Consider the following 14,443-nt stretch of genomic DNA (forward strand, 5'->3'; position numbering starts at 1 on the left):
CAATTATGAGTCAACCTAGGATCTGTGTTAAAGTCTTAAGTCATGGCTGTAGGGAGGACGACTTACCCCACCCACTTCAAGAGGACGTCTGGCTTTCTTACAGTGACAAATGCTCTACATTATCAAACAGTGGTGAACAGTTTTATGCATTTACTGCAACCTTTTTTGTCATGAGACATGTACAGCCAAATTTGGACAGTTTACTTAGTGGTGGTTGAGAAGTGAACAAAGCTAGTATTAAGATAACTAGAGATTATAAGTAATCACAATGACTACTAGTATACAATGGAGGCTAAAATTTATTTTCTAACCTCCTTGATTATACAGTTTGCTTCCCAAATAACTTTTTTTAAAGTTGTGGTGCCAGTTCCGAGATGGCTACAATGTTCACTGCAATGCCTTTGGCTGAATTCAACTTAATTACCAAGTGGTAGGAATCAAGAACTGGAAGTATGATTTGTAAGGTCTGATGTCCACTAACATCAGAAGGGTGCATATATTTTGTACAAACATCTTTCTTTATCAAAAGAATAATACTTATCATGGTTGAATGTTATCAGGAACTCTTTCATCGGTGTCATTGGTAACAAAAGCACTTACATAGAGGGTCACAAAAATACAACAGGGCATGGCTGAGTCTTCCTTTTATTGCACATAGCTGACCACCAGTCTTACTGGACACTCTTATCATAGCAAATATTGAGCATCTAAGGTAAAAGCAGTCATACATCAGAATTGGTGGGTGGGTAAAACTCAGGAGGAGCAAAGTACCCCAAGTTACCACCTTAAAAGCAACAGGTGGGTATCTAGCTTAGATTCTTTGTCAGTGTATGTATGTACATGTATGTATATATTAGTTATTATAAAGATATAGTTTCTTGCATAAAGATCACCAGCTAGAGTGAGTCTATACATACGTGCAGAACTCCAAAATATGAATAGAACACTTTGGTCATTTTCTATAGATATATGAATATACACAACTTCTTTGATTAGAGCCAGAATATAATATTGAAAAGCGAAATGCCATGTATCATTTCTGTTTTCAAAGTCTGGATTTCCATTTCTCAGATAGTATACCCGCCTAAATAACAACTAAGTGCAATGGGCACACAATCAATACTAAGATTCAAAAGACGTCTGACCAAAGTTCTGACCATTCCTAAATCTTGGACTGACAAAAATCTGGACATTCCAACGCCAATCAAATGAAACCATGCAAGAAAAGTGTTCCCAGTAGAATTTTCCCAAAATTTGGGATGTCAGAAAAACATGAAAGTCGGCACAAGTCCTCATCAGTACCAGCATTAATGATACTATTTTAGGCAGAAGTGGGCCCAGCAACATACATTAGAGACAGGCAAATCAAATTACCAGCACAACTGACGTCATCCCGGCCAGGTTCACTGTCTAATAATGTCCGCTGGGCCCAAATCTAATGACGCAGAAAACAACACAGACCGGCTAACGATTTTCCAGCCATTTTTGCTGCACATCAAAGTGGTAATTAGATTGGCCTGCCTTTCGGCGTTGTCCTTTGGGAATGGAAGAAACCAATATGAGAATACATGAATGACTTTGTTTTGTATCCATGTCTAACCTGTCTGGAATTCAGAAAAACAACCTCCAAATTTGCCCAAATCACCTGCAAATTTGTCAATATTTCACCAGTTTTGGAAGGAACCTGTTTTTAGCTCAAAAAGCTGATGTTGGAAATTGGAATAAAACAACTACTATTTCTAATGCTTAGTGTCGGATAAAAGCTTACAGTTTCAACCATAACTTTTGGAATTTTTAATGCGTTTGTTTTAACACATTTCCAGCTAGGGCTATCTTTGGGCCTTTTTGCAAAATTTTACTCTTTGTTTTCTGCTGTAAATTCTGTAGCAGCCACAGGGCCTTCAAGGTCAGCTGCAAACGCTGGAAGGTCAAACTGCCCGCGACCATTGCTGTTCAAGGTCTTGTCCTGGCCTGGTTGCAGGCGGTAGAGGAAGAACTGGTAGCGATGTGGACCAGATCGTCCAGGTGGTGTTGGATCTGCGTAACCTAGCAACGGAGAGGAGGAAGACCATCACTTGTGGCTGAGGCTACAAGTATGACATAAGGCTACGGATATCGTTCTGACGTGGCCGATGTATGTTGTGCTCTTCCACGAATCTGAGAAATATACCTTTATCATCCCACTAATTTGGTTGATTACAGAAGTCTGTTGCATCTCCTTTTTCAGCTCAAAGATCATTCTGTTTGCTGAATGGGGATATCAAGATATGTGGTGTTTGTGCAGAAGTCGTTGCATCTTTGTTCCTGGTTTTGGCACTGAATTTTCGCTAACAATCTTAATCGTACATGTAGGGTACTGGCATTTGTTCAGTCTTCAAACTTTGAATGACTGCAGAAGTTAAAAATAATCAAAGAATAAGTAACGAATGAAGTGGTTCAGGTGAGGACAAAGGCATTTATTACTTCAAAGCACAGAATGTACACTAGCTTCAAGCTGTAGCAAGTTACACTTTTCACTTTTACTAGTTTTAGCTAATCTGCTACAGAACAAATCTGTAGAGCACCCTCCAGAAAAATGACAGATGATGAAATATTAACTGTTGCTAATATGCAATATTTTGAATCCAGTGACTTGGTGACTCTTGCTGAAGTGGCAAAAGGCACCATTACTACTTGACCTTGCACTATGACCTTTGCACCACAACCTTGTTGCACCACGAAATTTGCACAATGACCTTGCCCCTGAGTCTGCTTACTACAATGAGAGGGAAAGAACAACGCAGCCTTGTTCCATTTCTCCTCATTAGAAACCTGCGAAGACATCTATGGAGGGAGAAAGATTGTGATCAGAAGGAACATATTCCGCCCCATCACCAGCGCTCCGTGGAGGTACCCAGACTGACCCTGCAGCAGGTGTAAAAGCATGCAAAACACAAAAGACAATGCATAATGGCAGTTATGTAGTGTATGAAGACAGACTGAAATGCTACAAGTTTCTATTCAGTAGTAGTCCCTTATTTATGAGGCTGAAAAAGACCATGACAACAATAAAGAAAGCATTCAACAGGAAAGATAGAGCAGTATTCATAGTTCCTTTAGATTCTTTGAACTGTACTTAGAATACTGTCACCAGGCATCAGAAACAACTGATTTTATCATGCATGAATATTCTCTTATATTTTTAAAAGTAATCAATACAAAACCAACACATTAAAAATTTCATGACCACAGTATCATTCTGTTGCATCATAACTAAAAATGTAGCTTTTCCCCACAACAAAGACAGTATTTCACTAAGCTTAATAATAAGATTTCTTGGTTCAGCAGGCCATTGTTATACTAGTACATTCCGTCAGGAATGAATGTTATTCTTGTTACAAAAAATCTAAGGTTAGAGTTCATCTCGATCTCCAGCATTCTCTGTTACAAACTCAGTAGCGGCTATCGGGGTCTCGAATTTCATCTCCTGCAGGAAAGCCTGTAGGTCAAACTTGCCGCGGTGTTTCTGCTGTTCCTGAGTGAGTATTATGGGATGTGTGGGTGGCTCCAGAAAGAGGAGAAACTGGTAGCGATGGCGGCCCGAGCCTGGGGGCGGGGTGGGGGGTTCATAGGCTGCAGTGTCGAGCCAGGTGGGAAAAAATGTCAGAAATCACAGACATTCACAGACAATTCACAGACAAGGTTTAGCCTTACAGTCAAGATTTCATAAAAATACATGTAGTAGGTACAAAACATGTTATGTAATGATGAACCTTGATAAAATCAGGCACTTTATGATCATGATGGATGAAAGTCTTGAATTAAAGCACTCAAGGTGGCACTGAAAAAGAATTGAGTGATCACCACCTACACACTAAAGCTGGAGACTGTAAAGATCACAACCTTGACCCCATATGTTGCTAACATGTTCACATTGTATCTATTCAAGTCTGAACAACACAGCAGGAGAACCATCTGAATAAAGAAGAGGCCATGTATATGTGAGTTTTGGTTTGAAAACAGACTTAGTCCAACTTTCAGGCAGAGACTGGCCAGCTTCAAACATCCAAACTTTTCTCCTTACCTTTTTTTAAAATTTGATTAAATCTTGTTTCTTAAAAAAGGCTTTTAATTAAAAAGGTAAAGCCTAACGGTAGTCCCATGGCCATTTTGAGGCCATAGGGGCAGTGGGATATTATCCACTGTGTGGCATGTCAGAGGATTTGAACCCAGCACCTCTGGGCTCTGGGCCAAACACCCTAACCATTACACCAACACAATGCTGCTTGTTTTCTTCAGCAGACCTTGATTCTTGAATTTGAGTTTCTTGACAATGTCATCCATGAAATTATGTTCAAGTTGCCTTATTTGTTAACAACATTCACTATCAGATTTCCCATCCAAGTAATTTGAATGCTACCACAAATACACATACTTGTCAAGATGTTTCCAAATCCAGTGGAACCCCAGTCCTTACTCTGTATACCTTTCTGCAAATCATCACCCTGTGGAAGAGACAACAGTGTTGTTACCTCTCCAAGGTAACAAAAGAAGAAATGTATGAAACAAATCTCCAAGCAGATGTAAGGATCCAGCTCAGTCTTTGTGCCTTACATCTGTTTCTGTAACATTCAATAAAATTATTCTTTTCTAGGACTAGTTTTTAACAGTTGTGTCTTTGTGCCTTATATCTGTTTCTGTAACATTCAATAAAATTATTCTTTTCTAGAACTAGTTTTTAACAGTTCGCCGTCTCCTAAATGTTCCAAAAACCAGGCGCAAAACACTGAGAATGAGCTGGGTCCTTACATATGATTGGAAATAAATAAGAAACTTCATGACTGTTCCTTGATCTCTTCTAGCAGCTTGTATATCATGCACACCATACACAGTTTGGGTATTTTTATTCTCTTTTCCACTGACATCCACAGTTGCACAATGTTTGTCTGTTTAATTTTAGTGATACATACTGACAATCTGTACATATTTCTTAAAAACATAACAGAAGTATAAAGGTAGGATCAGTGTCACCCACACAGCCAAAATTGCGCAGAACTCAGTATCATGATGCCTTTATCCCATAGCCTGGAGTCCAGCCTTTTTACTTTTGGTCCAGATCTGCTCCCATGGCAACATCGCTACCACGCCAAAAAGACGTTGGAAGCAGACCAAAGCTAAGAATGCTGGACTCCAGGCTATCTACATGTATCCCAATCCCTAAAAGTTAAACAGTACAAAAATTCACATTTTTAAAAAAAAGTCTTACCGAGATGAAAGTGACCAGCCAGTGTCGCCAGTACTTCATTTGAGGGTTTTTAGCTGAGGGGGCATCAGGGTCAACCATTGCAAGCAGGTAGCGGGAGCCCTGCAGGGACAAATAAACAAATTAGTACACAACAAAACACCACCATGACGAGCATAATGATCAGTCAGGGTCTTTTGTTACATTTTGCAAATCAATCAATAATTTGGATTATAAAGAATTAGACTGATCCATTTACTGAATTTTGTAAATTGGTTTGTATAAATACAATCTTTATTCAATCATTGACACAACAAAATTACAGCAACTTTCGTAAGTTCTACTACATCTAAATAATTCTATACATACCTACATACAAACAGATACAAGTGGATACAAATTAAGTAACGTACATACAAGTACAGTATACAGTGTGAAAAAACGTTAATCTCATGTTGAGATTAACGTTTTTTCACACTACTGATTCTTTATTAGCTATTACGTGATTTATACGTCTAAACAATCTTAGATGTATCTACCTTTTTGTACACAGTAAGGGTTATCTCCTCCTAAAGTGTACTTAGTTACGTTAGTATTGCATTTATTCATAGAATGGAATATACTAAACTGTACAAGCATTAAATAGAATCCTAAAAACTTTTTATATGAAGTATCTATCATGTGATGCCACTGACATATTTCACATTTTGTCAATAGACTTCATGGTAAATCAGCTAAAAAGCACCAAAAATTTGAAGAAAAAAAATAGTTTATACAATTTGGTGATGTGCAGACACAATTATAGACGTACTAGTACACTACACTACTACTAGTAGTATGTACAGTCCGAAGTTTTAAATGAACAACTTGTTTCAACTACCAACCCGGATACACCTGTTTACCCACCAAACACCTGGCGTGACGTCAGGCAACTTTCACTGCTGCGTTATATAACTATAGTATAGGCAACAAAAACAAATTATGGCCGCGCCACGTCACAATTTTTTTTTTTTTACTTTCCCTTTTTCAACAATATCAAACTTTGGTCATGGTGTGACGGGAGAGAGTGCATTGTTAGTCTTTGTACAAGATATGTTTTATAATACCAAGGAGGTTTAATTAATACCTTCTCTGCGTGTTCGTACTTGACGGAGGGGGGCCGACTGTGGAACAACCCCAGTGGGACGTCCTGGCCGCAGAGAACCGGGCCGTTCATAAAGTCATACTGGACGGTTAGAATTTTGTCTTCTCCTTGGCTGCATACCGCCTGGTCTATCCCTCTCTGATCTTTCAACACGTCTTCTCCTGGGGTAACGAAGTAAAGCAATGTGACAAAAGTGACAAAACACACGCCCACCGTCAACTTCAACTTCGACGCCATTTTTACAGCAGTTTTTTCATTCTACTTGTTCGGTGGGAACAGTCCATAACAAAGTATGGGGATACCATGTTTGATTTGAATTCACAGTGCGTATGAAATTAAAAGTACAAACAATTATATTATAGACCATATTAATAAAAACAATAGTAACTAATAATTTCTGGCAAATTTGTGAGATATGATTGACATACAAGAGAAGAAAAGGACGATATAAGATTTGCATTCCCCCATTAGTAAGTGAACTGTGCTGACGAACAACCTTATGTTCGAGGCTTTTTATATTTAGCGCCTGTTCATTTTCACCATATATATTCAATACTTAACATATTTTTTGACATTTATCACATCAAAATAATAATCTAATGAAAAGCTATGGAAAATTCTTGGTCTCATTTCTTATTTTCTTCATATATCATAGAAAGTACGCACAACAGAATCAAAGGCACTGACCAAAAGAGCAATGGCCGAACAAAGATGTTATGATGTTACTGTCAACATTTTGTAAAAAGAAATGTCTGTCGAAGATTCTTCTCCGTTGAATCTGGTAGGTATACGTTATACTCAAACATTTAGCATATCATCAGGATTGAATACAGTTCAACGTATCATAATTTGTTTGAATTGGTGAGGAAGAATTACACCCACAACAGTGTAAAAACAGGTGCTTGTGTGGGTGGGTGGGTGGGTGGGTGTAGACTAGTTATAACAAGGGGGAGGGGGAAATCTATTCTTGTTTTCTCGTATCGCAATCAGAAGAATTAGCTGACATCAAGTAATTAGAACACATTGGGTTGACTTCACGCTAACATTTAAGACGAACAATCAATCTTACTTGCCAGACGTTGGTCAAAATTTGTGTATGCGCGATATAGATGAAGGGTGAAAATCGACATGTTCGTATGTTACTATGAGATGACAGCATGTCTACACTTTTCATCTTCATATGTCTACACGACATTTCATGCTATTGTGTGCTTCCATGCTGTCACATTTCTGTGTGTTTTACTTCTCGCAAGTTTTTTCTGACATGTTAGACTGTCAGAGATCAGTTGACATTACTTTATTAATAAGAAATTATGTACCTCATGTCACCTGTCACCTGAATGCGATGTAAACCCACTATTGCATTATGTCACTGTATAAATGATTTTTGACAGGCTAGCCTGTCAATAGCGGGGTAAGAATCCTTATTGACAGGCTAGCCTGTCAACAGCCTCTGTCATAACTGAATACCGTCTTCGGGAAGGAATTAATTAAGGCACCAGGCCTGTAGAACCCTGGTCTTCACTCCTGCAGTTCTCACATGTTGTACTATTCTCACTTTCTTGGTAACCATACCATTGGAAGCTGCTCGGCACAGCTACGCTATGGTGTTAGGCATTAGCTTCTACTGGACAGCATTAATCAGAAAGGGTGGCTGGAAAGATAGGCAGTCACAAAAAGCCTGGATGCTCAGCAGCCTGGGGCCAGCCCATAGGAATGGTTACCAGGCTATACTACCACCTACTGACTGATAATGTCCCCCAGTGTGGGATGATACCACCCACGGTTAGATAGATGCCACCCACTCTTGGAAATGATATTACACCCACTGTAGGATGAATGACACCCACCTGTAAGTTGTAAATACAATGTATGTAATGTAAACCGCTGTCAGTCATGATGAAACACACTTTGAACTAGGATAATCATGCCAGTGGTGTTTAGATAGATTTAACCCTCCATGGGTTAATGTCACTCACTGTTAGATACCATAAATCATGAGACTTGGTGGTTTTATTTTTGCATTTCTTGCAGTGACCTCTCTACTGCAAATTCATGACACTGGAATGTGTCTAATCATTGCATGACTACTAGCAGTGACTAGTAATGTACTACAGAAGTGTTTCAACCACAAATGTAAAATACAGCAAAATTTCCGTTCCCTCCTACCGCGAAATGAAACCACCATGAAACTAAGTGAATCTACAGTAGATATAACACAATGTCAGATGAATGTGACCTATTTTTTGATCATCAACATCATGCCATGGTGTCATCACTCCTGAGGATCTCTAGATCTCCATGACTGACTCCAGTTTTTCCTTGTCTTGCCAATCTTAGCCATATGGGGCCCATGCAGGTGTCTGATACTGTCACCCGATGTTGGATAAATTGCTAACAACATGTATTTGATACATCATGTTACCCACTGTGAAATAATGTTACCCACTGTATAAGGGTTAACTTTAATTTTAAGGTATACCAGGGCAGTTAGATGTGGATGACTTTGATTGATTCATTCATTCGTTACTATTATAGTATAGGTTGTACTTAAGATTCTTGTACTTTCCTTGTGCACCCAGAGTGCTACGTTGAGGCGTTGAACCTTCTCACTTTGGGGTCCTACACCATATAAAACCCTATAGGCGAAATACTGTGTTCCAGCTGCTACCTTGACATTCACTAACATGTTGTGCTCCCCCCCCCGCCACCCCCCATAGGCTCACCAGCAGGGTCGCCATGCCGACCGGCTGCTGACTGCCGGCAGGTACCATGATGCAATAGTCTGTCACGAGAAGGCTGCAGGTAAACTCACCTGTTCTCGTCTTTTATTTGCCTCCCAAGTTATGAGTAAGCATTATCTTCACATTGTTTCATGTACTTATTATAACTGGTTCTTCCTCATGTTGTATCAAAGAGGAATGAAATGTTGTTGTATGTATTTCCAGATCACCTGCTGAGAGCGATGAAGATGACGTCTGTACCGCAGGTGTGCGCTTCCATTGTGGGAATATGTTCATAGATCGGGATAATTTGATGATTTGTCCTTTTTCATACATCTTGCTTTTGTCACTCTCTGACAGAAAAAGAATAATAGGGTATGACATTTGACATGTACTGTAAAATTCAATGATATTGGTTGGCCAGGATGTTGGCACTCCTTTTTCACACATCTTGCCCCATGGATTCTCTGTGACCAGAGGAATACTGTAATAGAATGACAAATACATGGATTTCAATTGTTTGATGTACCTGTTGTCAGGATGGTGACATTTGCATACTAGTATGCAGCAAAATCTGTAATTTGTCAACGTGACTCGTTACTTTTGTTGTCAGTCAGTCCTATGCCTTTGATCTATACTGCATGACAAACAGTTTGTTTAGGTCGTCCCAAAGAAACATAACTTCTCACTGTAAACATCCTGATTTCTTTGGCTCACAGACGTGACTGTTTGTATGCCACTAAGTTATTGGAACAGATCACCCTGTAGCCTATAAGCACCGCTGTATTTAAGAATCCTATTTATAAACTTAAGATCATACAGTGTTAGTCAGCGGAACACATTACCTTGTAGTCTGTAAACACTAACGTACTTACAAGTCTCACTTGTATATACTGAAGAGGCAGCAAGACAAGTAATGGCATTAATCCTAAGACAGTGGAATACTTAAGGGTCTCGTTGTAAGACTTGAGGAGTGTAAGAAGATGAAAAACTTCCTGGTGCAGGGTGGGCTTACAGGGGAAGAAGAGGCTATACCAACTGGAAGTGAAGTGGGGAGGGACAGGGCTGTTTATTTGGCACTAATCTGTGAAGCTTTGTTCTATAATCCCTGTTGTTATTTTGGGCTGGGAAATAAATAAATTACAGGATCTGCTGTATGCACTAGTGCATGTATCTAAACTTTGTTGCTACCTTAAATATCACATTTGGTTATGATACAATATATTGAAATTCGAATTAAGGCAACACACTGAAGCCTATCTTATTAATATTACATAGTATAAACAATGTTTTAAAAACTATCTGATGAGGAAACTCCTGCCACAATCACTATATTTCACTGGCCCCCACAGAATCAATAAGATAGTTATCACAGTGCAGAATTAAGTTTTTTTGTCATCCCACATGTATTCTTTGCTTTACAAACCTGTGTCCACCCACAAGTCTACAGTGAAGTGCACTCCTGTCGTCGCCTGTCAACACTCGCAGAGGAAGTCCTTCATCATTATCTGTTTACTTACAAGATAATTACATGTGATATCAATTAATTATTTCTGCCCATCATTATGTCTAGTCCTGTGGTAACATCCTGTTATTATCCCACATAATATGGCTGGGAACACAACAGACATGACTGTCAATCAACAGTCTGTCAGATGACTAATTAACAAGAATCATTTGTTGACATGACCTCTGTGAGAGACTGTGTGAATCCCTGTTAAAGCATATTCAAGGCTCTAAATTGTGCACCCAAAATAGGAGCTGTGCACCTACATGTTATATCTAGGTAGACCCTCTGGCAGTCAATGTAACTGTTGACTGCCAGAGGGTCTACCTAGATATTTGTATAGGGTTTAATACACTATTATACACTATTATACAGCATATTCTTGACATTTAGATGTCAGAAGAAATAACATGTTAGCTGTATGTAGAAGCTACATGATTAGCTATAGAATTTCAGATTCGAGCTCTGGAGGTTTGCAACTTAAATCTATGCTGTGCACCAAATTTTTCTGGAAAATTAAATTTTTAGGCTAGGTGCACCAGTGCCCATAATCCCCAAAATTGATTTCAAGCCCTGATATTTTTTGGTTATCTCTTTGGCTGTTCAGTTAACCGACCATTTATTATTTTCCAAATGATGGGGACAGCAAGCAGCAGAACACTTGCACAGATTCTTGAACCTTGTTTGCTCTACCAATAATCCCTTTTCTTAATCCTCACCAGCAGATTATGATCTATCTCTTATCTGTCAGAGATACTAGCCTTGTCTCAACTGTTTGTTATGAAACTTGTGGGAAAATGATTTGTGATAACCTTCATCCTGACAGACAAGCAGATAATGATCTAATCCAAGTTAATGGTTCTAATGAAGTGCCACAAGTCGACATCATCCATGGGGTGATGGCAAGTCAGGATAAACAGGTTGTTTCCCACTATGATCAATACTGATCCACAATTACTGTCAATACAGTGAGCTTGTTTATATACCAGACATGCTCTTCACTGATACTTAATTGTCTCTTCAGTGATACCAGACTACATGCGGGTTGGGGTTTTGTGCGCGTGAGAAATTTGCGCGTGAAAAACTTGTGCGTGAAAAACTTGTGCGTGAAAAATTTGCGCGTGAAAAAATAAAGTTCAAGAAATGTGTCAGAAAATGTGCGCCACAAAATTCTTAGTCAGAAAAATGTTACCCCATGATATGATTTTGCATCTGTTTCCTGAATCTTGGGTTTGAATTTCAGGTCCCTTGGGAATATCTAAGCTGACTCTCAAGGGATTTAAAACCTTTTTGGAGGTTTTAAGCTTCAAACTTGAAATAAGATGACCCACAATGGAATTAAGTATCTTAATGTTGCATTCTAAAGTTCAAAATGTTGTTCTTTCAATCTTCAAGTGATTTTTAAGTGATTTTCAAATGTCAAGTTTTCACACACAAAAAAGTTTGAAATTTGCGTGTGAAAGAATCTGTTTGAGAAGAGATGAAATTAGGCTAATAGAATGGGGAAAAGCTTCAAATAGTTACATTTTACAATACAAAACCTTATATAAGTAAGTTGACTGTATTTCTTAAAGATTTAAGTGATTTTCAAATGTTTAGGTTTCAAGCCCCAAAAAGTTTAACTATTCCCAAGGGACCTATTCCCAAAGGACTTAAAAATCAAAACTTTTCAAACCATAATTTCAGGTGTCTGATGAAGTGTATCACGAGATCACATTTTCCTGTCCAAGAAAATTATACTGCACATTTTCTGACACATTTTTAAAAAGTTATTTTTTCACGCTCAAATTTTCACGCGCAACTTTTTCACGCGCTGAAAACCTGTTCCCCTACAAGCCATCCAGTTAGGCAAACTGGGATGTTGACAATGTTGCCACTGGCAAGGGACATAAAATTTTTGATCTGACAAAATCTGACTCTGAATAGTGTCTTTCAAATTGTCTCAAAGACTGTTCTTCACACTCTGTTATAAGAGATTAAGGCTTTGTACAAGTGATGATGATGATGTATTTCGGAAACAAAACTAAATCATCCTAGACTTCAGGAAAATATTAACCCAGCAAGTTTCATGTTCCAAAAGAATATAATTGTATTTAGCAGTTAAGTGTGAGAGTTACAAATTTGTCTCCCAAACTTTTCCGTTCCCTTTCCTCCCCAGGCCCTGACGTCCCTCCAGTTACAGCACAAGTTCCACTTCAAGCAGCGGGACATTATCAGGGAGAAGCACCGGAGGGCAGAGAGTTACAAGAAGTACCTGGAGCAGCGGGAGAAGGAGGCCCAGAAGAAAGCGCAGGCTGCAAAGGAGCTCAAGGAGCTCCGCGATGCCGAGGAGCAGTTACAGAAGAATCTCGCATCCAACGCAGAGAGAGACAGCGAAGTCGAATCAGAGCCAGATGAAGAAGAAAATGAAACGAACAGCGACGACGAAACTGATCAGGGTAGAAGTAACGAAAAAAGCGTCATACATGACGGCGAGCCAGATTCGCTACTTCAGTTTTTAAACAAGGATGGCCGCCGTGACAAATTCAGCAGCAGCGTCCACGCGGCGACAAAAGCGCCAAAAAACGCCGAGGAGAAAATGGAAGAACTGAAAACAAGTAACCATCAGCTCCAGGACCATGTCTCCTCGCTCCTGCAGGAACTAGAGAAGACTAAACATGAACTCCACTCTGTCAAGTCCGAAAATAAACAGTTGAGACGTACTGTAGACATCCTCACCACTCAGATAGAGCGATACGTCGCAGAGGATAGGAAGAGGGCGGGGCAGGACCTGTCCGTCAGCATCCGTCCAGCTTTTTCCACAAGCGACTCATTCGATGAGCAGATAAGCCCTCCGTCTGAGATCCCACCATTGGCCCCGCTTGAGATACCAGACTTTGACTTTGATTCTTTTAAGTGACTAAATGAGAATTGGTTACCGTCAGGTAGAAAAAAATTGTTAACTGTAGGTCTCTAGGACCTCTTCCAAGATCTGGCCCACTATTTTAAATCTGTATATTAGCTGTTGTGTCCTTGCCCGAGTGTCATCCTGTTTCAGTTCCAGGCTCTACCTTCATTTGGTGCTGTTTTGTCCTGCATGTACATGTTTGCATGTATGTTCCCAGGGCCTTCCTGAAAAGTATTGCTAAACTCTAAGGAAGCCACCCTGGTGAAATAAGACTGAATGAATAAAAGAATGAATATATCATTATCAGTGACTGTCTCTTTCCATGGCCCAAATGTAGACATATGTGAATTGACCAAATACTTAATGGATCATACAGCAAAAACATACCAAAAGTCAACCCCTTCTTAAATTAGCCCCTGCAGTTCCATAAAAGCTGATAGGGGGCAGAAACCTACACCATTTCTTCACAAGCCCAAGAACTATCTCCAAAAATCAGGACCATGCATTGTCCAGAAAATGAAAACTGGAAGTCCTGTTTCAGTACCATGGAAAGCTGCCAAGGGGTCCATTGTGTAATTATTTTGCCAACACCTACCATCAAACCAAATGTCATAAAGATCCATCCACAACTTCTTGAGTTGTGCTGTTCACGAACAAGTCAACACACAGCCCTGAAAACATAGCCTTGGCAAAGATGATAAAGCTGTCAAGTCTGATTTATGTTATTAAACAGCCTGCACTCTTTGCTTTTGATACAGCACTAAGATCTCTCTGTATGCAATACGTATCTTATCAAAATACAGTTCCATGTATCTAATTTTCAACGCATCTTCGATGTATGGGACCACTTTAACTTTTAACTTAATGTATCTAATTTTCCAAATCAAAAATGCAAGAAATAAGCTTTTAAGCAGCACATACAAATGTAATCCTATTTCTTGCAGAACATGCAAATGTTATC

The 14,443-nt window shown here is 39.3% G+C and overlaps 2 protein-coding genes across 2 annotated transcripts; one reads left to right on the top strand and one right to left on the bottom strand.

Annotated features, from left to right (window-relative positions):
• Positions 1-627: 627 nt before the first annotated feature.
• LOC136429422 (protein D2-like) lies at positions 628-6,602 on the bottom strand. Its single transcript, XM_066419252.1, has 4 exons — positions 6,348-6,602; positions 5,246-5,344; positions 4,415-4,484; positions 628-2,046 (listed from the first exon to the last, which is right to left on the bottom strand). Exons 1-4 carry the CDS (start codon positions 6,600-6,602, stop codon positions 1,856-1,858), a joined length of 615 nt encoding a protein of 204 aa, XP_066275349.1. The 3' UTR covers positions 628-1,855.
• A 419-nt stretch (positions 6,603-7,021) lies between these two features.
• Positions 7,022-13,785, top strand: LOC136430667 (nuclear receptor-binding factor 2-like). Its single transcript, XM_066421453.1, has 4 exons — positions 7,022-7,146; positions 9,086-9,170; positions 9,314-9,354; positions 12,754-13,785. The coding sequence occupies exons 1-4, from the start codon at positions 7,114-7,116 to the stop codon at positions 13,492-13,494; spliced, it is 900 nt and encodes a 299-aa protein (XP_066277550.1). The 5' UTR covers positions 7,022-7,113; the 3' UTR covers positions 13,495-13,785.
• The last annotated feature ends 658 nt before the right edge of the window (positions 13,786-14,443 follow it).

This window comes from Branchiostoma lanceolatum, chromosome 3 (genome assembly GCF_035083965.1).
Source record: "Branchiostoma lanceolatum isolate klBraLanc5 chromosome 3, klBraLanc5.hap2, whole genome shotgun sequence".
NCBI lineage: Eukaryota > Metazoa > Chordata > Leptocardii > Amphioxiformes > Branchiostomatidae > Branchiostoma > Branchiostoma lanceolatum.

Excerpts from the sequence above, each read along its gene's own strand:
- LOC136430667 (XM_066421453.1), top strand. The coding sequence starts at position 7,114 with ATGTCTGTCGAAGATTCTTCTCCGTTGAATCTG. Across the intron at positions 7,147-9,085 it reads ATTCTTCTCCGTTGAATCTG|GCTCACCAGCAGGGTCGCCA; the intron begins GTAGGTATACGT and ends CACCCCCCATAG. Across the intron at positions 9,171-9,313 it reads CTGTCACGAGAAGGCTGCAG|ATCACCTGCTGAGAGCGATG; the intron begins GTAAACTCACCT and ends ATGTATTTCCAG.
- LOC136429422 (XM_066419252.1), bottom strand. The coding sequence starts at position 6,602 with ATGGCGTCGAAGTTGAAGTTGACGGTGGGCGTGTGTTTTGTCACTTTT. Across the intron at positions 5,345-6,347 it reads AGTACGAACACGCAGAGAAG|GGCTCCCGCTACCTGCTTGC; the intron begins GTATTAATTAAA and ends TTGTCCCTGCAG. Across the intron at positions 4,485-5,245 it reads GGCTGGTCACTTTCATCTCG|GGTGATGATTTGCAGAAAGG; the intron begins GTAAGACTTTTT and ends TCTCTTCCACAG.